This window comes from Pteropus alecto, unplaced genomic scaffold (assembly GCF_000325575.1).
Source record: "Pteropus alecto unplaced genomic scaffold, ASM32557v1 scaffold7, whole genome shotgun sequence".
In the NCBI taxonomy this organism is placed as follows: domain Eukaryota; kingdom Metazoa; phylum Chordata; class Mammalia; order Chiroptera; family Pteropodidae; genus Pteropus; species Pteropus alecto.
In genome coordinates, this window is record NW_006494614.1 from 45,808,769 (window position 1) to 45,834,364 (window position 25,596).

The 25,596-nt window shown below is 35.9% G+C and overlaps 1 protein-coding gene across 4 annotated transcripts in view; it reads right to left on the minus strand.

Annotated features, from left to right (window-relative positions):
- C2CD3 (C2 calcium dependent domain containing 3) overlaps window positions 1–25,596 on the minus strand; it is a 111,601-nt gene that overhangs the window by 52,318 nt on the left and 33,687 nt on the right. For all 4 annotated transcript variants that reach the window (XM_006926610.3, XM_025042678.1, XM_025042679.1 and 1 more), the window contains exons 8-19: window positions 25,368–25,515; window positions 21,680–21,834; window positions 20,876–21,085; window positions 20,268–20,380; window positions 15,121–15,239; window positions 13,090–13,212; window positions 10,101–10,595; window positions 7,538–7,689; window positions 5,448–5,694; window positions 2,909–3,089; window positions 1,329–1,512; window positions 435–607 (exon numbers count right to left, since the gene is read on the minus strand). In XM_006926610.3, coding sequence (XP_006926672.1) covers window positions 435–607; window positions 1,329–1,512; window positions 2,909–3,089; window positions 5,448–5,694; window positions 7,538–7,689; window positions 10,101–10,595; window positions 13,090–13,212; window positions 15,121–15,239; window positions 20,268–20,380; window positions 20,876–21,085; window positions 21,680–21,834; window positions 25,368–25,515 — 2,300 coding nt within the window. The remainder of the gene's footprint in view (window positions 1–434; window positions 608–1,328; window positions 1,513–2,908; window positions 3,090–5,447; window positions 5,695–7,537; window positions 7,690–10,100; window positions 10,596–13,089; window positions 13,213–15,120; window positions 15,240–20,267; window positions 20,381–20,875; window positions 21,086–21,679; window positions 21,835–25,367; window positions 25,516–25,596) is intronic.

The window sequence follows — 25,596 nt, forward strand, 5'->3', positions numbered from 1 at the left end:
TAGGATATAATTCAAAACTCCAGATTCTAATAAATTCCTTCCAACTTTAAATCCTAACCTTCTCCTCTCCTACAATGAATTCCCAGTTCATGTTAATTATATTCCACCAATCCCACATCTGCCTTGAAATAATAATTCTCTGAGCATACTTTTAATACTTAGGATTCAGGCTGTGAGGACTTATTAAATGTCTGCTGAAGTTAAAGGTGAAATGAGACAAGCAATATTTACAAAGACAGTCTATGGAACTATACATTTTCTAAAATTATATGCAAAATTTGCAGTGTATATTCTAAGAGAAGGTGTCTCATATTTTTCATCAGATTCTTAAAAGAGTAAGTACCACTGAATGTGAAAAACCACTAATTTAGAGAGAAAAGGAATATTTATGTATACTGACTTTGAAAGGGAAACACAAACTAGTCTTCAATTACCTGATGGCTGGTTCCTTAGTTCTTTCCTATTCTCAAGCCTAGGGGTTAAAGGGAGATTAAAGGTCTGTATTCTCACATCTTCACAGCGTCGCATGGTTACCATGGCACAGATCCTTGATAATGGCAAGGTTCCTTTGGCGACCATCTGGTCTCTCACATTAGGATAATAGTATCTGTAAGCCACAAAAACACCGCTGTCAGTTGGAAGAATTAGGTGGATGAATGATTCAGTCTGCCCCAGGGATCGACTTTCAGTATCTAGTTATTTTTGGAGCTTGATTTGTATTTGTGGTATAGAGCTGTGGTTGTGTCTGGCTGGATTTACTGCCTATTATGTGCAGAAAGAACCCAATAAATTATACCCTGAGTTCAGGACAAAGCTTGGGTTCCCAAAGGCTTTCTGTTTGAGGTATTTGTATCTGGCCTGAACCTCTGAGGGGAGTCATTCCTGAAAGCATCCATTCTGCAGTAGCTAAAGTGGCTCTAAGTGGAGCAGTCCCAATCTCTTCTATGGCTTAAAGCCCAAGCCCCTCAAATTTGGAGATACAATGAGGATTTGTTAGCACCTACACTAGTACCTTCTCATCAAAACATCCCATTCTTAGACCACGAAGTTAGCAAACCTAATTTCCGTCTGATTCTATTTAGAAAAAATTCTGGCAAGTGGATGGTATTTTTCCTTGGTTCTGTTCCTGATGCTGTTTCCCTTTAGATTTATACTCTTAGTCATTTTAGTTGGTTTCTTAGGGGTGGGGATACAAAAGGCTGAACACCTTTTTCATGCCATTATCTTTCCTGAGAATCTGTCAAAGTCTGTGACATGAGTTAAAGGAAAGATGCTCTATGATCGTGTATTTCCTTCCTAGGCACAGGATTGGGTTCTCCATAATGTACCTGCACCAGATTTCAAAGTGGACTCCACCTCCAGGCACAAGCGCCTGTGCAGAGAAGGCACTGAGTAGGAGTCTTTGCACTGGAACTTCAGCTGGCAACAGGAGAGAGTGATGGTGCTCACTATTAAAGATGGGATCTGGAACACACAGTGTGGTTGCAGATCTGAAAGGCTTCAGAGTGATCCCTTTGGAAAAGAAAAACAATTCAGAATAATCTAACATATCATTCAATGTTGTATATGTAGTAAGACGATATGTTAATATCCAGTATTATTTAATTTTATCCTCAACAATATTCCTATAAAGAAGAAAAAGCAGCTATTATTACTCTTACTTCACAGATGAGGATATGGACATCTTGAGGTTATATGGTTAACTCAAAGGTCTTAGAGTTGGTAGCTCACAGACCTGGAGCCAGAATCTGTATCTTCAGATTGTGTTATTCCTACCAGGTCCATTCCCCTACTAGCTATGGTACCTAAGGTCTTATGGTAATACAGAAGGGATCCCTTTGTTGGTGAATGATGAATGAGGGTTCCAATTTCTCCACATCTGCCAACACTTGTTAGCCTGTTTATTTTTAATAATTATTATTTTTTTAATTATAGCCATCTTAAAGGATATAAAGTGGTATCCTGTGGTGGTTTTGATTTTCATTTCCCTAATGACTCATAATGTTGAGTATTTTCTCATGTGCTTATTGACCATTTATGTATCTTTGGAGAAATGTCTTTTCAGATCCTCTGCCCATTTTTATTGGGATTGTCTTCTGATTATTGATTTGTAAGAGTACTTTGTATATTCTGAGTACATGGTCTGTTATTTGAATCTGAAAACCAATACCAGCAGCACTTCTGCAGTTATTTGCTGATATGCTCAGAATGGCAAAAAATTTGAGTCACCTGACTTGCTCATTCCAAGCTGAGGTTGAACAAGGCAACACTCTATCTTCTTGTTTTAGCTCTCAGAAATGACTAGAAGATAGAGATGGTATGGGACAGTGTAGTGCAAAAAGCTCCGGCTCTGGATGGGGTATGAATGCCAAACTTGGCACTTGTTAGTGGGGTGGCCTCAGTCACTTCACACTTCTGAACCTTGTTTTCTCTTTGGTAAATTAAAAAAAAAAAAAAAAAATAGAATGACCAGGATTTAAGATTATGATCTATGTAAGATATGTATATATACAGATTTTCCCCAGAACCAATGGTTCAGTATTCTCTAATTTAGTGTTCTTGAAGACTTTATAGAAAAATGAGAAGCAACTGTATGTTTATAGATGTTAAGTGAGTAGACATGTAAATGATATAAGATGGGACAAGATGTAAATAATTGATGGATATAGGTAAAGGGTATACAGAAGTTCTCTGTACTATTTTTACAACTTTTCCATAAATTTGAAGTCAAATCAAAATAAAGTTACAAAAAAATTTTTTTTAAAAGTAAACACTCAGTCTATCTCCTGTATTGCCCGGGCAAGACTAGTAACATTGAGGAATACAAAATTCACTCAGGAAAAAACTTCTAAGTAGATTCAATAAAAGAATCACACAAGAATGAGAAGATCTAATCTCCCAAACCTACCATTTTCAAGGAACTCAGGTCCTTTTAGCACACTGGATTGTGAGTCTTGAACTGGAAAGTAGTACTGGACATAACAATCTGCTTCTCCCCATACTGTTGCCTGAAGAGGGGTTAGTCCTTTAACCTTGTCTATATGGAGCTCAAAGTGGTGCTCCATTAATCCATTTCTTTGGTCTTCTGCCTATTAAATGAAACAGAAACTGGTGAGCTTTAAAAAGCAACTTGCTTAGAATATTCCTGCTTCTCTATGAAGTCTGAGAATAGATGAAGAAATAAGCATAATTAATTAGCTGATACTAAAAACAGGTACTTAATTTTCATCATATGTAAGTCTCACAGCTGCTTAAGGTAATCAGATCATGCTGGATTTATTCTAGACTGTGAGACTGGTTCAATAATATGAAATCCATAAATGTAATCTAGTACATTAAAGAAAAAAGGAAAAAAATGACTATCTCAATAAAAGCTAAAAAGCCATTTGATAAAATTCAACATGTTACTAATTCTCAGTACACTAAGAATAGAAGGTTATTTCCTTGATACATATTTGAAGCAAACAGGCATTAATTTATTTAATTACTACTTTTTTATTATATAGTACTCTATTTTTATAACCATTACAACAAAATATTTTTGTTACTTAATTATTATTTTTAATGAAGTTAAGAATAACACCAAAACTATTCATTAATGGTAAGGAATACTTGGGGAGGTAGTGAATACACTGTTAGTGAAGGTACTTCTACTAATAACAATTAATAATATAGTTATTATTTACTATGAGCCAGGGACTGTACTAAGCTCTTTACTTATATTAGCTAATTTAACTCACATAGCTAATAACAGTGGAATCAGGGTTTGAACTCAGGTAGTCTGACTCCAGAGCCAAAGTTCTTTACCTCTACTCTATACAGCCTTGGTAGATATTAGATAATTAATTATTGGGAATATTCAAAGGGGGAATTCTGGATTCAGGTAAGGGTCAGACTGTATGATTTATACATACTTAACATTTGAATTACTAATCCAGTAAAATTGGAATAGAGATTGCATTAGGTCTTTGCTTTGAAATCTAAAACCATATGTAAGTGACGTCTGCTTAAAAACCTTCCTTACGGAAACAGAAAACTTATAATTTGATTCCCCAGAGAAGAAAACTGTAGGAACAATAACCTCTCCAAATTACAGCAGCTGCCTAATTTGGCCATACGGTATTACAGTTATTTAATAATTCAGTTCTGCAGATGCTGAACTGGATGAAGGAGGAAAACAATTGTATTTGTTGATATCTAATCTTTCGAGGACTTCTTCTATACCTATAGTAACAGTTTTTTTTAGTATGGAATCTAACAAAATCTCAGTCTACACTGCAATGTGAGGGTCATATAATACATAAGATTTGGGACTATTATAAATGATTTTCTTTTGTGTTTTTATGTCATTTTTAAATAAAAATAAAACACTTATCTATTGATAGACCCTAATGTATTAAAGAAAAAGAAAAGAGTTTAAAACAAACAAGAACCTACTAATAGATATTTTCCTAATAGTTCTTTCTTTGCTAGAGACATTAAATTTGTCATTCAGATTCAGACTGAAACAAGTAACATACTTAAATGGTGTGGAGACAGATTTGGCTATACTAGGTATCAAGAGAGTCCAAACGTAAGATATAAGGGGACATGATATAGTGGATCTGGAGTCAGAAGACCTATGTCTGAACCCCAATTCTCTCATTCTTAGCTATAAGACCTGGGACAAGTAACACAACCTCTTTGATTCTGTTTCATCACCTATAAAAGAGAATGACAATGACCCACCTCCTGCAGCTGTTAGGAAAATAATATGATAAAGTACGTCAAGCTGCTTTCTCAGCTGTACAGCATTATACAAAACAAATTACTTTTAGGTTATTAGAAAAGCAAGGAACTTCACTATAACTTTCCAAAATGAATTTGGTTAAGAAACAGAATAAGATTTTGCTGGCTTATATTTGGGATCACTCTCCATCCCCCACCCCAAAAATTTTCCTTCGGATTATCTTTTTTTTCTAAAATAAGATTATTATTATTATTATTTTAAATAAGATTTTTTTTTTTTTTTTACAGCAGTTTAAGATTCACTCCAATATTTTTTCAGGGTGATTAACTTAGTAAATTGGAGGGTTAAGATCTGGTTGTTCAATTAGGTTTTCCTTATATATTAAAGGAGCTCAGAGGGTCACAGATATCCATTTAAACCATAAAGAGAAACACCAATGATTCATTTGATCTGTAGCAAGCACTGGAGTGTACTTATGTTCTTTTGTTAAGTCTTTCACTACTGAATTAAGAACTGGGGCAATGGTTTCACCAAAACATGCAAGACAAGATATGATATATGAAATTTGCTAAGAGAGTAATCTAAGTGTTCTCACCACACACAGAAAAAAAGGTAACTAGGTAAAGTGATGGATATGCTAATTAGCTTGACTGTGATAATCACACTGTACACCTTAAAATGAGATTATGGTTTTTATAAATAATTGTTTAGTTACTACCATGGCAATGGATGCTACAGATGGTGGGTCCAGAAAATGGGGTGGCCTAGGGCTGAAGGGAGGAAGTGTTCCTTCTTCATTCTTTAATCTTTGTAGTGCCATTATCTGATCTGAAGAACCCATAGCTAAAAAGACTCGAAGACTCCCATTCTGCTGGCCTGAGAACACATCAATCACAGGCATGTAGCTGTCGACAGCAACAACTGGGTACTGAGCATCAAGCAGCAGGCGAGAAATCTTGGGATCTCTAAAGGGAGAGAAATTGTTCATGAGCAAGTAACAATCATCAATCATGTCACAGAGTTGCTTCATTTCTTACTTGGCTCATTTTCTCAATTTGTTAAAAATGGATCTACAACTAGAAAAGTAATGGTGGTTTGAAAAAACATGATTTTATCTACAAATCCATCAAATAAAAATTACCAGGCAGGTAAGTTCCGAACGTAGCAATCTGAGTTCAGGGAATGTGATTTATCTGTGTCATCATGACCCAACTCCAGTGTCTAGGACGGAGCACTATTCTCAGTAGAGGTCAGCTGAATTGCATTATTTTATAGGTATACAACTGTGGTCAACCAAAAAAAATATGGACTTTGGAGTCTGGCAGATAAGATTTAGATAATATTACCAATTATACCATCTACTGGGTGCTTACTATGTGGTAGGTGCTTTACAGAATTTCTATAATCCTTCTAACACTCCTAAGGTTGATATTATCCACTACTAACAGGTTAGAAAAAGTCCAGTGCTCTTCATTATACCACACTGAATCTTAGTTTTGCCTCTTACTTGCTATGACACTAAGTAATCAATTTAACCTTTCCACATCTGTTTCCTCATCTTTAAAATGTAGGTAATAAAACTTCCATCAAAGGGCTGTTGCTAGGACTAAATGGGATAACAAATATAAAATACCAACTACGATGCTTAGTATATGGTAAGTGCTCAGTAATTGGTAGCTACTATTGTTTTATGCTCTCTCAGTAAAGGGGTCAAATGAAATGAGAAGGGAAGGGGAATGCCAGATCAGGCAAATATCACAACTAAAAAAAAAGAGGAAAAAGCCCAAAGCCTAAAGCTGGCAGTGGCACCCAGGATTCCAGCAGTACTCAGCCTGACCATGCTTTCCAATGTTACCATCAATAAGTATTTAACTGTTCACAGAAACCTTACTCATTTATTTTCTCACTAGATTCTCACACTTGCTCCAAGAGGGAGACATGGGATCTAGCTTCACCCTCATTTTACAGAAGATGAAAAGAGCCAGAGAGGTTGACTTCTCCAAATTAAAAGACAAGTTTCCTCATTTGCAAAACGGGAATAATGATAATTCTTCCTGGGGTTACAGAAGGGCTCACAGTGAGATAGTGTCCACGAAAGTACTCTTTGTAAAATATAAAACACAGCATTTACAACACATGAGAAGGCTGCTGGAAAGAGGTCAGTGCTAAAATAATTAAAAATCAGCACCTTGAATCAAAACAAAAAATGAACAGTCTGTACTGACAGAAATCGTCTTCAGATAAACCAATACCCCATGCTGGGTAGTGATACATAAGGTACGGTAATCAAATCTGAAGGTTTAAAACACAATACGCAGTATAGAAATCTTGCAAATGGCTGATGTGAACAATACTAGTTTTGTGACAGTGATAAACCATTAGTTTTGTGAGGTAGTAACCTTTGACGGCAGAGCTTCTTAGTGAGGAGAGTGAACTCTAGAGTCAGGCTCTCTGGGTTCTAACCTGGTCCTACTATTTATGATATATATGACATGTTATTTAACTTCTCTGTGCCTCTGTTAAGTCATCTGTAAAATAAGGAAAATAAAAGTTACCTGCCTCAGAGGATTGCTGTGAGGATTAAATGACTTGATGGGGTAAGATTCTTAGCATAGGGCCTGAAACATGGTAAGCAGTATTTCTAAGACTGCTTTAACACAAGGGAAAGAACAGAAACTATCCTGAAATTGAAAAAAATCCTCCAAGGAATTATTGGGCTAGTCATGTTTGAAAATCATAAGAATTCTTCTTCAGTCCATATAAAGTTAAAGATGTAAAATAAAGAATACTCCAAAAGATCCTATTTACTTGAATGACATGTAAAACTGATGGAGGGGGAGTTTCACCAGCCCGAGCAGCTTGTCCTGTCCTGGGCTCCGCACCTTGTTCCAAGTTTCGATTACCATTACATTGTTCTTAAGCCTTTCCAAGTATTTGGGAGATAGAGAGACAGGAATCACCTGGGGAGAGGAACGAACAAAAAACAAAAAACAAAAGCCCACATCTGAGACAAATGACTAATTTATACTTTCATTCAACACACAATTACTGAAAGCCTACTGTGTGTCATGCACAGTGCTAGGAGCTAAAGACATTAAAACAAAACCCAATCTGCATCCTCAGTCTGAAGCCACAGTCTGGTGTGACAGACCAACATATATAAAGGAGAAATATGAAATGGTATGAGCTCTCTGATGACAAAGCTCATATAGATGGGACTTTGGGGACACACAGAGTTATCAGACATGTCAATCATGGCACCTACCAAGCTCATTCAACCTTTTCTAAGGCAAAATGACCCAGGTGTAAACTCCTGTTTGAAAGGCTGATGTTTTTGAAACAAAGATGGCTACTGACTAGAAAAGGGTTGAGCACCCAGTCAAAGGGCAGCCAATCCACTGGTTGAGTGGCACAGTCCAGTGCAAAAAGCTCTGTCCAACAGGTGTTATGGTAAATAGCAAGGCCAGCTGTTCATCTGGATTTTCAGTATAAAATTACTCTACAATTGGCCAGCCAGCCAGTAGTTGAAAGAGAAAAGAGAAGTCACAAAGAGAACTAGAGATCTAGAGTCAAGAGCAGGTCAAATTAATGACAGAATCAAGGGCCCACCAATTTGAAGGAATCCAATCTGTAGTACAGCATCGACAGCAGAGGAAAGAGAAGCCCCAATTATGAAATCAATAGAAAACATTAGAAGCAAAAGGGTAAAACCAGAAATGATATAAGACACGAGAGGAAGATTCCAGGAGAGCAGAGCCACTTTGTATCTAAGAAACTCCAAGTAGTTAAGGTACCCCAAGAACATTTCTGTTCCCTGAAACCAAAAAAAAAGTAGAACACATCAACCTAACCTACAAATAGGGAGATTTCAGAGGGAACTGCTGGGAGAAAGTAACTCTAAATCATATGGATAAGCAGGAATTAACTAGTACAAAAAGTTTTGACTAATAGGAGTCATGAAAGCTGAGGGGAAACTCCAGGCTGAAGGAAGAACATGTGCAAAGACATAAGAGGTAGGACAAGTGAATATTTAGGAAATTGCAAGTAGCTGAGCATAATTAGACTGACTAGTGTGAGGGAAGAGTGGCAAGAGTCAAGACTACAGAGGTACAGACAGTTCTTAAAGGGTCTTGTAGTCCAAATTAAGGATTTGGACTCTATCCTGAGGCTATGGGGAATCATTGAGAGTTTTACAGCTGGGGGCGGGGGAGTGGGAATATTCAGAGTTAGAGTTTTAGGAAGATCATTCCTATTGGTGCATAGAGAAAGGGTCAGGGAGTGACCAGAAACAGGCCTGTCTGAAAACTTTTTGGAATGAGAACGAGAGCCTGAATGAAAGCAATGGCAATGAGGATTTATTCCAGAGATAATTAAGTTTGCACATTTATTGGACTTGGTGAATAAATATGCAAGAAAGAGTCAAGGACAACTTTTAGGTTCTGCTTGGGTTTCTTAGTAAATTATAAAATGAATTAGGGCAGATATGAGGAGAAGCAGATTTGGAAAGAATAATAAATTCAGATTTGGACACATCTGAATTTCATCTTTCATTTATATATCTTTATTGAATATCTGCAATATGCCATGTGATGTGTTAGGTGTAAAGTGTTTTTGAGATATCCTGGTGGGGATGACTAGCAAGCAGTTAGATACAGAGATGTGAAACTGGAAGGCAATGTCTGGCCTACAGAGAAGTGTGGATTTGTAAGTCATATAAATGAGAGCTGAAGCTATGGGAGCAGATGTGGTGACCACGGGGAAAAGGAGGTTTGGAAAAATTCCAAGGATAGAGCAATGACTAGGAGCACCAATAATTAAAGGTAAGAGAAATGGAGACGTGCTGAGGTCACTCTTCTTTTCCTACTGGCCCAATGACCAAAAAGAACAGCTGTTGAGTCAGGAAGAAAATAAAAGAATAGAGTTGCAAAAATCAAGAAAAAAAAACAATTTAAGCAATAGCATCAAATTCTACTGAGCTGAGTGTTGAAATAAGTGGAGGAACAAATGAGAGTGAGAAAAAATAAATAAAAAAAGGAGAGAATGGAGAAAAAGAAAAGGAAGGTGGAAAAGTTTAATGGATTAAGGCCCTAGAGGAAGCAGCAAGGAACAGAATTCAGAATTCAGGCAAAAGACATAGTGAGAAACTGAGACAGAACAGAAAGAAATAAAGATATAAACAATTTAAAAATGCTGGCAATGTCTTTTCCGCTTTTCATCCAATAGTGGGATTGGCTCTGCACATCAGATAATGACAAGGGTCCCTGCCGGTCTGAACATTCTAGATTTCCTTAACAATGGCATTATGATTTTGGAAACATACTTGTCTCCCACCCCAAACGGGTATGACATGTTAAGACATGTACAAAGTTACCTGAGAAAAGTTAAAGACTGGTTGTGTTGTGCCCCATGCGATGACAGATCTGGTGACTTCCTCTGTGCTGAAGAGTTTGCAATTAAAATAAACATTGCATGGTAGTTGTTTTTCAGATTCTCCAGTAATGAAATCTTTCCCATCTGGCACCATCAACAGCACATGCAACAGTAAAGCACTCTCTTTTGTTGACCCATCTGTCCGATTTACTAAATTGTGAGACGCTGGCACAGCCATGAAGGCTGAAGAATATAGTGCAACAGGACTTGGTGACTTTGGGTTGGGGAACACCAAATTCTGTGCTTCCTTTGCAGTTTCTTCATGTACTTGATTTAGGTTCTGTGGATTTTTGGTACAGGTAACACGTTGGCTAGGTTCTGGTAGTTTCTTATCTGGACTTTTAACAGCACAAAGTGGGGTATGTTGGGTACTGCTATTTAACTTAGTCTTGACACCAGTGAAATCTTTGTTATCTATAACAAGCTCCATAGTTACCTACAGAACACAAAAGGAAGAGTTAGTAGGAATCTTCTCTAGAATCAGAATCAGAATTTTGCAGTGGATGCAGCATTAGATTGTTAGAAAATAAATTAACTCATACTCTAATACCATAACAGTAAGAACATTAATAGATTGCATATATATTACCTTACCAGTATTAAGAAAAGCTAGACAGATGATTCATTAATAATATAATATAATCTATAAATGAGATGAGCCTGGAACATAATCTTGTGCTGGAAAATAAGGACATGTTCAGAAAAGGATGGAGACACAGAATCCAGCTGAAATGGCTCTCATTGGCCAAATCTGGGACAACTTGAGCATCAAAATGAATAATAATAGTAATGGATTATAACCAATTGAATAATGTACCAATCCATGAGTATGTACCAATATAAACGAATATGGTAGAAGGGTCAACTCTTTCATATAGTAGGATGCCAATTAATAAATGTACAAAGAATGATGGAGTTAATGGTGGAGTTAGAAATCATCTTTTGATCATTATAGTAATAAGTGATTTAGGTAAACTCCAATGGAGGACATTTTACAAAATAAATGGCCTTACTTTCTCCAAAAATATCAAAGTATTGGAAGAGAAAGAAGGACCGTAGAACTGTTTCAGACTAAAGGAGATTAGAGAAATATGACAATTAAATGGAGAGGATGATCCTGGACTGGAAAAAAATGTTACAAAGAGAAAGATTGGCACAATTCGTGAAATTTGAGGATTGACCATACAGAGTATGCTGTTAAATTGGCTTTTATAACTGTACATTGTTATATATGTTAATGTCTTTGTCTTAGGAAATATACACCAGAATTTAGGGAGAAAGAGGCATAATGTCTGTAACAGTCTCGAACAGTTCAGAAAAAAATTGTGTAGGTGTGTATGGTCGGGGAGGGAGACAAAGAGGAAAGAGACAGAAAGAAGAGGTAGACACCCAATGATAAAGCAAATGTGACAAATGCAGATGTGACAGATGTTAATAATTGGTGAGTCTAGTGAAAGGGTATGTGAGTTCTTTGTACGATTTTTGCATTTTTTCTGTTTATTCTTAAAAGTTAAAAATGTTAAGCAAGAGTGAATGCAAGATAAATGATGAATAAAGTGGCCACTATTAGGAGACTGAATTAATAAAGGAAAGAAGGATGTGCTGTTTCTTTTATTTAAAACCCACAGCAAAGTTCTTTGCTCTACTGTATATAGACAACAATCTATCCAGAACAGTACTTCTCTCAAAGGAGCCAGGATAGAAACAATTTCTAGCCCATCAATTCTATTTATTACCCACTTCTGATTTTAAACCTTGTTGTCCAGAGTGAACTAGGCAAGCAAAAAATAGAACTTTCATAGCAGAAGAGTAATGTGAATTTTTTGCAATGATAATCTCACAAATCTTTAAAACTAAATGGTATTTATTACTAAGACCAGGAAGAGGGCAGACAGGGCTTCCAAGAAAAGGAAGTATCACAAAAATCAAGAACTAAAGCATAGAAGCATAGACCTGCACGGTACCTTAATGAGTCTTTACATAATTTGACATGGGTATTGGTAGGGCAGCTGCAGGAGAAAAGGATGCAGTGGTAGCCTGCCTGGAATCATTGGTATGCCCTGTATTTTATTCTTTGGTTGATAAGGAGCCATGCAAATGTTCTAGGTATGGGCTGTGATGATTTTAAAAGCTGACCAGGACAACAAGACAAACCTATACTGAAACCACATTCAAATTTGCCATCTAAGAAATTCTGATGCTTCTGAATTCAAGGAAAGAACCCTCTTTCCAATGAATTATACATCAGAATTCACTCCACCAGCCATAAATTCAGTCACTTCTCTCTTTATTCACTGCCACTACTCTAGTCCAAGTCATCAACTATCTCTTCTGGACTAACATAATAGCCTCTCTATTTTCCCTCTTGGACCATACAATCTATTTTCTACACAGTAATCTTTAAAAATGTAAATCAGATGTCATTCCCATGCTTTAATGTCCTTTCTTGGCTCTTAGGATAAAATCTAAACCCTTTACTTTGACCTACAAAGCTCTGAATGATATAGCTCCTACCTGCCTGTCCAGTCTTACTTTCTGCCACTCTCCCTTTTGGCTCATTATCCTGTGGCAACATTCTGACCCTTGACAACACCAAGTCCATTCATACTTTAGGGTCTTGCATGTGTTATTCTCCTTCTCTGGAACAATCTTCTTTGTGTTTTTCACTTGGCAGCCTCTTCCTCTCATTCTTCCAGTCTCACCTTAAATGTCACCTCCTTAGAGAGACCTCCTCTGACCACCATCTCCCTATTTCCTCCCAAGTACTCACTATCACATTATAACTTTTATTTCTTCACAGCACTTCTTTTGCCCTATTTAAATATAACCTGCAAGAGCAGAGACCCTGATTTTCTTGTTCACTGCTGTATTCTCAGGGCTAATCAGTAATACAAGTGCCATAAGTAACTGCCTGAATTATACCTACGTACCTTGAGGGGGCCAAGTGGAGTCTGACCATTTTCCTGTTGCACTGGAAGCTGGTCACTGAAAGAAAGTAGCTCAGACTGAATGACAGCTCTCAAAGGCAGTGATGCAGATCCAATGACTTCTGGCTGGGAGAAAAAAGAAAAGTTTGGGTCAAATTAAAGAGGACACATAGGGAACTTTAACTGAAGTGACAACATATGATATCTTATAAAGGAACCCATGAAGTAAATAGCTTAATTATTTGACTGAGGCAACTCTAAGAAGCCCATATTCTGCCATATTTTGGTCCCCTTTCTGATTTTCACTACTTCTCCCTAGAAGATTATAGAGGGTTTCATGAGTCGCAAAGAAGTTGGAAGATTATCTTTTTCTATTTTTAAGATTTTTTTTATGTAAAAGGTTCAACTTCACTCTTAAAAATACAAAATGAAATTAAGATACAAATTTTGCCATTAAAGCTAGGAAAATTACAAAACAATATACCTGATTCTATCAAGGTTATGGAGAAACAGGCTGTCATGTGCCTAAAGTTGGGAAATATAAACTGGTAACATACTTTTGGACAGCAAATTTGGCAATAAATATAAAAGCTTTGAATATTCATTTGTACTCTTTGACCCAGTAATTTCACTTCTGGGAATTCATACTAAAGAAATAATAAATATATCAAAAGCTTATAAATAAATAAGTATATTTTAAAATGTAACAATGAGAAATAATGAGATGTTCAATAATCAAATTATTAATTATAGCACATTCCTACAATGAAATAATATGTAGCTATTAAAATGATGTTTACAAAAAGTATGAATATAAGCAACATTTATTGTAATGTTTGGTAAAAATAGGGTATTAAATTATATATATAGTAAACCTTCAAATACTTATAAAATTATGTGTAAAAGATTAAATATGTATTTTCAAAAAAATGAATAAAAACCCTCAAGACAATGTTAAATAAAAAAGGATAAAAATTGCATACAAAATTATCCTAACATGTCAAAGACTTACATATATATTATATTGATTTGAAAAAGATAGAGGAGACATACAAATAGTAACAATAGCTATTTCTTGGTGAGAGGATTATATATAGGTGATTTTTGCTTTTTAAAAATATTTTTCAAGTTTCTATTAAAAACGTATAATTTTTTAAAATTAGAAAAAAGCCATTAACTATACGATGCCATGTAATTATAATGAAATGTTTATAGAGGCAATTTTGAAGTTGTGGAATTATGTGTTTTTCTTCCTCTTCCTATTTTTATGGATTTTCCAGAAAGAACTTGTATTATTTATAGCCTCTAAAAAAGCAAACAAAAAGAAGACAACTGCATTCCTCATGCTATCCATACCAAAGAGGAGGAGGTCAAAGATTACAAAAGCTACTCTTTTACTGAAGGAAGTAAAAACTGCTCATGATAGTTTATTGATTTATGATTAAAATCCAGTTGCAAATGGATTTTATAAATTTGGAATGAGTTGATCAAAACTGCTACCCTCATTACATTATTTTGGACTTGGGCTGGATATCTTGTATATTCTGCTTGAAAAAAAGAAAGTAGAATCTCAAATTAAGGGTAACAGCCTATATCAATCCAAACATTCAATTCTCCATAGTAGGTAGCACAGGAAAGACATTAAGGACTTAGAATCTAAAGTCTAAGATTTGGGATAGAGTCCTGGCTTTGTCTTTTATTAGCTTAGGTGATCTTAGACACTTGATCTCAGTTTTGTGATCTGGAAAATGAAGATAATGTCTCTACTCCACCGAGTCGTAACGATTAAATTTGAGTATATTCGTATAGAGCCTTTAGCATATCCGGTCTATAACAAACAGCAAATAAACCATAATATCTGGTCCAAAATAAACAACAAACAGTGATTAACAATAATAATATAAATAATCATCATAAGCATTTAGTGTTGTTTGAGACTAGAGAAATTCCTAATTTAGGTAAAAATATAATTTTAAATATGTTCCAAATCCCTAGTATAAATGGTAAGGCAAAGGTCAAAATCACTTGAAGTACCTTTATCTGTGAGGTTTTCTTTGTGTAAATTTGGAAAATGAGGTTAGAATTCCACCAGTGTTCTATCATTGGGCCACCAAACTGTACTGGAAACACAAATCTCTGCTGGAATTTCACCACTGTAAGGAGAACCAGACACATAAGTACATGTCATGCTACCCAACTAGAGCCATCATCGATCCATACTTTGACACCACCCGCCTCTCTTTCAAATTTAACTAAAATTTCTTTCAAAAATCTAGTCAGTGTTAACTTCACAAAAGTGTTAGGGAGATAGGAACTGAAGGAGCAAAGACAAAAGAAAACCTTAGATTCAGAGAAGGCAAGCAGTGCTATTTCGCTCTGCTTTGCATTGAGAAATGAATGACAAGCCTATGAGCTAAGATGTATTAAGAGGTACCATACATTTCACTGGGTATAAGGTAATCTGACTTAACTGTTTTCGAAAGATGAGTTGATAGGAAGTGTAACAAAAGAAGGGGGCTGGCTAGAGGTGGAACAATGAAGGTCAATGAAGAGAAGGAAGAATTAAATCAAAAATTATAATAACGCAAATGAGTTTTCTTTCTGGTTAAAGACTAGAGGACGCCTACTGTCACACTCAGACAAGGTCCCAGGTACTGATGTTAGCAGTTTTAGGTGGGGTAGAGTCTGTTTCTTGGATGAAAAGGAAGGAGTTTCTGCTATAATACCAACTGTAAACAGGATAAGGTGATGGTAATATTTGAGGCTGTTCACTGCTATGGGGCTTTAACAGGTTAAAAGAAAGGATTTTGGAACTCAAACCCTTTGATCTGAGTTAAATTCTGTTACTTACTAGTGAGCACCTCAGCCACAAATTATCACCTGTAAAATGATCTTCCAGTCCATTCACTTCTAGACCTTTAAAACAGATTTGAAGAACCCTCACAAAAGACCCAGTTACAGAAAGAATCCACTATCTTTAGTACTCATTCAAACTGATCTATTCACCTTCGCCATCTTAATTCTTGACTTTGTTTACTTCTCTTGCTACTCATGGACACATTCTGGGTCTTGCTATCTGGATCCATACACAAGAACTGTCAATAAAAGGTCTGGATGCAGAACACCCACACCTACTAGACCAGTTTACCTGTTTATCTTCTAAGGTGAAAGGAAGTAAGACAACATTACATCTCATTGGTGTGAAGAGAAGATTTGATAAAGCACTTTGGATACCACAAAATCCTTTGTATGCAAACAGAACCCTATTTCCATTTGGTGCCATGCAGGTTTCTTCTCACTATCTAGGTACGTTTTTGCCCTGTATTATGGTATTTCTCACATAATTCTCTGCTTCTTAAGCTCATGGGTTTTTTTGTTTTTGCTTTTGTTTTTGGTCGTTTTTAACCACTAAGTGAGTTAAAGCAATAATGGAAGAATTAATTCATGTAAATAAATTGCTAACAATTTTTAAGTTGGAAGGGATCCTGAAAATACCTAGTCTCGTCCATATTATTAAGAGGGGCCCACAGATGCAATGATTTTGTCTAAAAGTCACACAATTAGTGTGTGGTATAATGAGAACTACAACTCTGTCTTCCAGTTCCTGGCTTGATGCTTATTCCACACTTCCCATATGATGGGGAGAACTCAACCACTGTGACCAACATTAACAATAATGCATTCACTATAAGCGACATAGATTAAGAGCACACAATTTGGAATTTAAAAAGTTCTAGGTTCAAATTCTAGTTTTACCATAAACCAGTTGTATTATCTTAGACAAACTATTTAAGTGATTTTCATACTTCAGTTTCTTTCCTCATCTGTGTGTTTTAATTTAAGGACTAAATGATTATTATATATAACACACTGAGTTGAGTTCTTAACAGATCGTTTAGTTCCCAATAAATGTGAGCTACTATTAGTAACATACTATTTTAGAGTTCAATGCTTTTACATTCATTTTCCCATTTGACTATCTATTAATCTCTTTATGTAGTTATAAAGGACTAAGGAAGTTCTTTATTTTCTGATATGAAAACTACTAAAATATAACATTAAAGTAAAGATGCAGAACAGTGTATATGGTCCACTAATACTTGAATAAAAATGGAAGGAGGGCAAAAGAATACACATATTTCCTTTTATATGCATAAAATATCTTAGCAAGTATATAAAAGAAACTTACAACATTGTCTGCCTTCAAAAATGGGACTTTGGAACTTTGAATCACATGAATAAATTATATTTAATTTAAAAACCAAATAAACAAAACGAAGCAAAATAAAAAAATTTTAACTCCAATGTCACCAGACTGTATAGGAGAGTTAGGTCCTTTCTTTTATTTCTCAAACTACTTCCTAGAGAAGAAGCTTAATACTGATGAACTGTTCATGGATGAAACTGGAGAACCAAGGCAAAGGTATTCTCAAAATCTGTTGGAAAAGCAGCCATGATTTTGGATGGCAGGAATATAAGTGTTTATTATATTACCCTTTTACTTTTCTGTATTAGAACTATTTGAAATAAAATAGAAAAAAAAGACAACACCCAAAGCATAAACAACAAAAGAAAAAATAGTTAAAAAGGACTACATCAAAATTAAAAACTTTTGTGCTATATATGATACTATTTAGAAAGTGAAAGGACAACCCATAGAATGGGAAAAAATATCTGCAAATCATAGATCTGATAAGAGTCTTACATCCAGAATATATAAAAAACTCTTAAAATGAGCAAAGGACTTAAACAGACATTTGTCCAAAGGAGATATACAAATGGACAGCAAGCACATAAAAAGATGCTCAATATCATTAGTCATTAGGGAAATGCCTAATCAAAACTACAATGAGATACCACTTTATACCCACTAGTATGGCTAGAATAAAAATATATTGGAAAATAACAAGTGTTGGTGAGGATGTGGAGAACTGGAACCCTTAAACACTTATATGAGAATGTAAAATGGTAAAGCAGCTGTTGAAGAGAGACTGATAGTTCTTAAAATAATTAAAAGATACAATTTACTATATGACTCAGCAATTCCACTATTAGGTATATACCCCAAAGAAATGAAAACATATGTCAATACAAAAATGTGTACACAAAGGTTCATAGTAGCATTATCCATTACAGACAAAAAGTAGAAACACTCCAAATACCCATCAGTAGATGAATGAATAAATAAAATGTGGTATAGCCACGAGTAAAATATTATACAGCCATAAAAGAAACATGGATGAAACTTGAAATGTTATAAATTAAAGGAGCTAGTCATAAAAATCATATGTAGTTCAATTTTTATGAAATGCCTAGAATGGGAAAATTGATGAGACAGAAAATAGATTAGGAGTTGCTTAGTACTGGGGGCTGAAGAGGAAATTGAAGAGTGAATGCTAATAAGTATGGGATTTATTTTATGGGGAATGAAAATATTCTAAAATTAGATTGTGGTAATGATCGTATAACTGAATTTGCTAAAAAGCATTGAATTGTACACTTCAAATGTGTGAATTGAATGGCATGTGAATTATATCTTGACAAAGTTGTTTTTAAAAAGGGAAGAGAGAAAACATGGCAGAGTGAGAGACGTCCTCAGATCTCTCCCCCTGAAACAACAATAAGCTGAACATCTAAAACTCAACAAAAAACACCCAAACTGCACACCAGCATGTTTGAGTGTGGGATCTGCATGTAAGAGATACCAAAGGTCAGAACCCCGGGTAACAGGCGGTGGACTGGGAGAAATAAAGAAGCTACCTCTCGCAGCCACCGGAGCTTCTTGCAGGAGGAAGGGGAGGGGTGAAGGTGCAGCGACTTCCCTAATCAGCCTGCCTGGAAGTGCTGGAACTTCTTTCTAGCAGTCGGCAGCAGGGCCCAGTCATCAGGGCAGAAAGTAGAGAAGCGGTACAGGACCACAGAGAAACAACAGTTGATTTTTACCCACCCCAGATGCAAAACCGAGGCTAAGCCATAGCTCCCAACCCCCAACCCACAACCCAGAGGGCCCCGCCCCCCATACCCTCCAAGACCGATCACCGCGGAGCCCCAGGGCAATCTGAGTAAACGCTATCGAAACTGTTGCTAACACTGACAGGGACTGAAACTGAGAGTAGCAAGTGTGACTAAATATCTACAAGAAAATAAAAAAGACATTTAGGCTTTATATAAAGCAGGGATCCAAGAGGCTTAGATGCCATATACTGGAAACCAAAAGAAAAGCACCTTCTTTGCAGCAGGCTAAAGAGAGACCTTCATATAATAAATCTTCTTTCATTAATTTCCATTAATGCCCAGGCAGAGAAATAGTCCATTAAACACCATGAACAACCAAGGTGACAAGGCATCTCAGAAAGAAAGAGAAAAATCTCCAGAAACTAAGCTTACAGACATAGAAACATGCGACTTAAATGACAGAATTCAGAATGGTACTTCTGAAAAAACTCAGTGAGATCTGAAACAACTCAAATCAACAATTTAAGGAATTCAAAAAACAACTAGATGAGCAGAGCAAGGAGACTGAAACCCTCAAAAGGAACCAAATAGAACTTCTGGAGATGAAGAACAACTGCAAGAGTTGAAAAATGAAATAGCAAGCTTGGGAAATAGAGTTGACCAAATGGAGGAAAAGGTCAGTGATATCAGAGACGGAAATCTAGAAATAAATCAGAAGGAAGAAGAGAGAAACGGAAGAATGAAAAATAATGAAAGAGAAATACAAAAAGTAGCTGACACCATCAGGAGAGGAAACATAAGAATAATGGGCATTACCGAAGATGAGGAAAAGGAGCAGGGACTAGAAAGCATTTTCAGACAAATAGTGGGTGAGAATTTCCCAAATCTAAGGAATGAGCTGAATTCAAGAAGTCAAAAGAACACCTAATTATCTAAAAAGGGAAAAGAAAAATGGCAATAGTTGAAAGAACATGATCTAAGCATCAAGAGTTGTGAGTTATGCTCTCAGCTATGTTACTGACTTATTGCCTCGCATCAAGACAGTCGTAGCAACTCTGGACTCGTTTTCTCACTTATAAAATAAAGGAATTTGAAAAGATTCACTTCAAAATTCTTTCTGCCTCTAAGATTCTATGATACTATAAGAGTCAGATGAGTAATTAGGGATTCAAAAATTCTTTCAAAGCCAAAGTATCTGAGGAGCAGAAAACCAGTCTCTCTCTTACCTCCATCTATAATTTTACTGGAGGCGAGTCGAACGACCTCAGTTATCAAAGCTGTCTTTTCCAATCCACTTTTGGAAAACCCCACCGGAAAGTGATATTCCACAAAGAAGGTGCTAAAAAATTCAAAACAAAAAAAGTGATTAAAAAAACAAAAACAAAAAATCAATCTCTTTTTCTTTCTGATAAATACTACATATCTTTCAACATCCTATTTTCAGGACCTCAGGTCCTCAGAGGAACTACTTTCTCTCTTCAAAGCCTTTACCAATTGTGCCAGGCAGAATTAAAGGGTCCCTTTCTTCCTTGTGCTCCCACAGCATTTTTAATATAAAACTTCTATTTTGGACCCTATTATAGATGGCTATTTAAATGTTTCTCTCTCCTACTGACTGCAAGGTGTGTGAAAACAGACTTTAGGTCTTAACTTTCATTATTCTCTCACATACCTAGCCTAGAGCTTGGGACCTAGTTGGGGAATCATACATTTTTATTGATCAAATGATGCATATGAAAGCACTTTACAAACCCTAAAGTGTTACACAATTATCTATTTATTATCATTATCAGACACTTTCCATTAATGTCAATTTCCCATGTTAGAGACATACCGCTTTTTTGTTGTTGTCACCTTAGGTGGTCTTCTAGGAAAGCTTTTTTTGCCAGGGGTTATCTGAGGACTATCTGGAGGAACTCCCATTGTTTCGATGATGATTCTGACTGAATGTGTTCTACCCAGAAGGGCCAGTCTGTCTACACTCAGTGTCATCACTTGGGCATCTTCTGGAGTTTTTGAGACCATCTGTTGTTCAACCAAATTTCTGAAAAGAATTCATGCAGACAGTAAGGCAGACAGTCTTAGAGGCCCAAAATGAAATAATATAGTTTGCACAGGCAAGAGGCAAAAAGAGGAAAGGCAACAAGCATCTTAGTTATCAAGGATTGGAAAACAGCTTTAATCAGAATTCTGGTCCTGATCTACAGTGTAAGAAATCTCAAAAAATGTCAAAACATTCTTGTAATCTAAAGGCTTATCTCCACATAAGTATTGAAACTAATGTTATGGAATTAGTTTTCCTACAAGGGATACAGACCTTACTGCAGTTGCCCACTACTTTAATGTAATTGCTATCACTACTTTTCTGTATTCCTTTTCATTTGCTTTCCTTATGTATATTTTCTACATAAGCATAATACAGCATGCATACAACCTAGAATTCTGCTTTCTCCCTGAACCATTTCATCATATCTATCTTTTCATGTTATTATATTTTTAAGGACTGAAATACTTAATGAGTTGCAGTAACTCAATCAGTCTGGTTGTGTTGGGTAAAGAAAGGTCATTTCACTTTAGATTTTGTGAAAACAATCTTCATTTCTTTTTCCTTCTAAATAACATTCACAGAGAGGCTCACCTATTTTTCTTGCCCGCTGCCCTCTTCTTCAACTTATGATCATTTGACTCCAGAACCTTAGAAGATCTGGCAAGAGCTTTCGACTGGCTCATTTTTTTAGGAGGGACAATATCATCATCTTCAGTGAAGAAATCACTAATGCTGGTATCAGATTTCTATGTGGGGGGTGGGGAGGAAACAAAAAGAGAAGCACTAACAGATAACTGCTTTGGGGATAGTGGTAATAAAAACATTTCTCTGAAAGTAATAAAATTCTTCTCTGCATATACATCATTCTCTTAAAGAGATAACTAATGTTTATCCTAGTTATACAAAAACACCAAAAATAGCTGACCCTTGAACAACATGGTAGTGGCATGGATCACTCCCCTCCACATACGGTTGAAAATGCACCTATAACTTTTGATTCCCCAAAAACTTAACTACAGTCAGCCCTCTATATCCGCAGATTCAACCAATTGCACATCAAAACCAGTATTTATGGATATGCGATTGGGAATCCACAGTTAGGAATGCAAAAATACTGTTTTCAATCCACAGTTGTTGAATCCACAGATGTGAAAACCTGCAGATATGAAGGGCTGAGTTTATTGAAAAAAATCCATGTATAAGTGGATCTGTACAGTTCAAAATGGTGTTTAAAGGTCAACTGTCATCTGAAGTTTATGAAAATAACCTACAAGTTCAGTTCAAAGAAAATAAATGAAAATAGATTCTTCTTTCAAATTCTCAATAATAATAACCACTATCTATTGACTGCTTACTATGTATCTGGTACTATGCTAAATGTAGCAATGTGTATTTCTAACATAACATTTCTATGTGTCCTTATCTCAATTTCTACCAGTAAAAAATGAAAGCTGAGAGAAGTTAAGCAGCTTTTTTATGATTCTAGCTCTATTAAGGAAAGGCAGATTTTGATCTCCATAGGTTCCCAAGCCTGTATTTCTACCACAGTTTGAGGCAAAATGTCTGGGAAAATGTCAGCCAACTATATGAAGACACAAACTATTTTTTTTTTCACTACTTCATACTACTAATAATTCATTCTCATTTAAATTTTGCTAAGATGAACTGTTTATCGTAAGTCACAAATTTCTTCATTGGAGGAACTAGTGGTCAAGCCCCTTGTAATTAATTTGAGAAAAGGCAGCTACCATAATTAACTGATCAGAGCTTTCTACTACAAAATGCAAAATAGAGAAAACAGTGTTATAATTATTTGACTACAGTTATATAGTCAAAAACCTTGCTAATATAAATGTAGGAGGCCAAACCAAAATCATTTTAAGTTTATCACCTCCAACTCCCCTTTCTCCAGCATCTCAGGGTGTATAATGTGTTAATCCATGATAAGAGCAACAAATTAATAGTTAAATAAGCATGACCAGAATATCCTTCTAGGAAGCAATACAACTTTTTCAAGGTGAGATTACAAAGATTTTTGTTCTTAGGTTTGTTTTTTGTTTTTGTTATTTTTTAAATTAAGTGGCAGCTTTTAAAAATGCTGATAACACAATCAAAATCTAGATGGGTCCACAGCCTGAAGGAAATTACAATAAACATCAAGTAGGTTGTTCAAAAGAATTTCAGGAACCAAAAATGCAAGACAATAATTCTGAATTTCTAAGCTGTGGATGTTATTCAATATTAAGAACATCAAACACTGACCCTGGGGAAAGGCGTGAGCATTCTAACTCCTTGGTCTTCCCGCTGTCTCGTGATCAATTTTTCACTCCTCCCTCCCAGTCAACAAATATTTTCTAAAATTACTTTGTTTAAATAGCATGGGGGATTACTTTGAATCATTCATACATTTATTCATTTATTCACTAAATATTCACTGGATACTCAATATCTATCAGGTCTTTGTTGTACTGGTGATAAAAAGCTAATGAAGACATGTCCGTGTTCATGAGGAACTGTTATCATATGTGATTAAGGGCTATAACAGAAGTATGTGCAAGATATTTGGATATTCAGGCAACAAATTCTGCTTGGAGGAGTCTGGGATGGTTTCTTCATAGAGGCGTTGAGTTGATTTTTAAAGAATGAAGAGATGCCTATCACACATACAAGGGCATTTCAACATTCAAAATAGAAAGATCAGTATGAGAAAAATATATGAAGATAGAAAAAGCTAAGATGTTTGAGGAGAGGTGCGACAATCATTATGACAGGAGTCTTGAGTGGGTATAGAGCAAAAGTGGAAGACTAGGTGAAGGAGGTAAGTCAAGATCTGATTCTAATGCCATGCTCAAGCTGATGAGATGGTGTGGTCTAAGGAGAAAAACAGGCTTTTTGCCAGACAGACTAGGGCAAGAATTCTAGTTCTGCAAGTTAATTACTTTTATTTCACGAGATGTAAAAATAACGCTAGCTAATGGAGCTCGAAAAAGAATTAAACAATAAATTTAAAACGTTTGGTACAGTACTCAATAAATAACAGATAACATATATTCCCTGGCACACAGAAAATGTGTAATAAATCTAAGTTCCCTTTCCAATATGTTACAGGTAACACAGTATCAGTGATGATTTTTAAGGTAAGAAGTCATGAAATCCTAACAATTCATAACGTCTTTTAAATCTATCTCCTCCTTTCTAATCTCACCACTACCACTGTCATTCAGGTTCTCCCTCCCTCTCACACCTCCAGTAACCCAATGGCTTCCTATCTGCTTCTGGTTATTCTCCTGCTTGGCCCCCTACATCACTGCTGGGTTAACATTCCTAAAACATCATTTTGATCATGTCATTTCCTCCTCACCTGACATTCACAGGCTTTCACAGACTGTGCTAGCCTGCCTTATTGACAAGTTGTTTTTGACATGAATTCTCACCCAGTCATATTAGATACCTTGCAGTGCACAAATTGCTTCTCTAGATAGGTCATTCTTTCTATTCCCATTTCATATTCTTTCTCTATCTCTCTAAACACCATCTTTCAAGTCTCAGTTAAAACCTCTTATTCCTCATGATGCTCTTTCCAGACTATCTCATGTAAATGTTCTCCTTACTTCCTCTGAACCCTAGTAGCTCTTGCTGTCTTACCACTAAGCTGGTATAAACTACCTTGCATCTCAGTTCTCTTTTCTGACCTGGAGAAAAGGAAAATCAGGAGTATGACACCAATGTTCACAAATATAAATGATTATTGTGGAACAAGGATTGAACTTATATACAGATGCTAAATCAATGAACAGAACATAAAGCTTGATATAAGAACTTTGAATATGCTAGAACTGTCTAAAAAGAGAATGCCTTGTCTTTAAGGTCTGTAGAGGTATTGTCAACTGTGAGTAGAGGTGTTCCTGGAAAATTTTGAAAAGACACCAGTCAAGGGTAGTAGTTCTAAGGGTATACTTGTATTAGCTCTTCCTTAGAAGAGCCCTAAGGAAGCCATATAATATATTAAGACCATAAGCTTTGGACTCAGGTAAACTTGAATTTGAATCCTGGCTTTAACATTTACTATGTGTCCTTGGAAAAAATACTTACTCTTACTAGGCTTGTCTCCTCATCTGTAAAATAGGGATAATACTTTTCTCTTTAGGTTGTCATTATAATTAAATAAGGTATGTCAAATGGACAGCTTTCTATCTGGAAGTGGTAACATGCTGTCACCTACTAATATTATTAATACTCGCGTTCTCTAATTCCCAAAGCTTCAGATTCAATGACTTACAGGTGCTGTGTAAAATAAGTTCTCCAGGAGACTCTGGTCATACTGAGGGTCATTAGGCTCACTGCTGCAATACACATCACTCCCAGGAGATGGAGAATCTGGAGGAGAGCCTAGCCCATCCCAGTAATTACCTTGGGATAATTCAGCACTGCAGAGGTAAGAAAAACAAAGCAGAAAAACTTTAAAAGAAGTTTCGGCTGAGTGTTTTTTTTTTTTTTTTTTAGGGAAA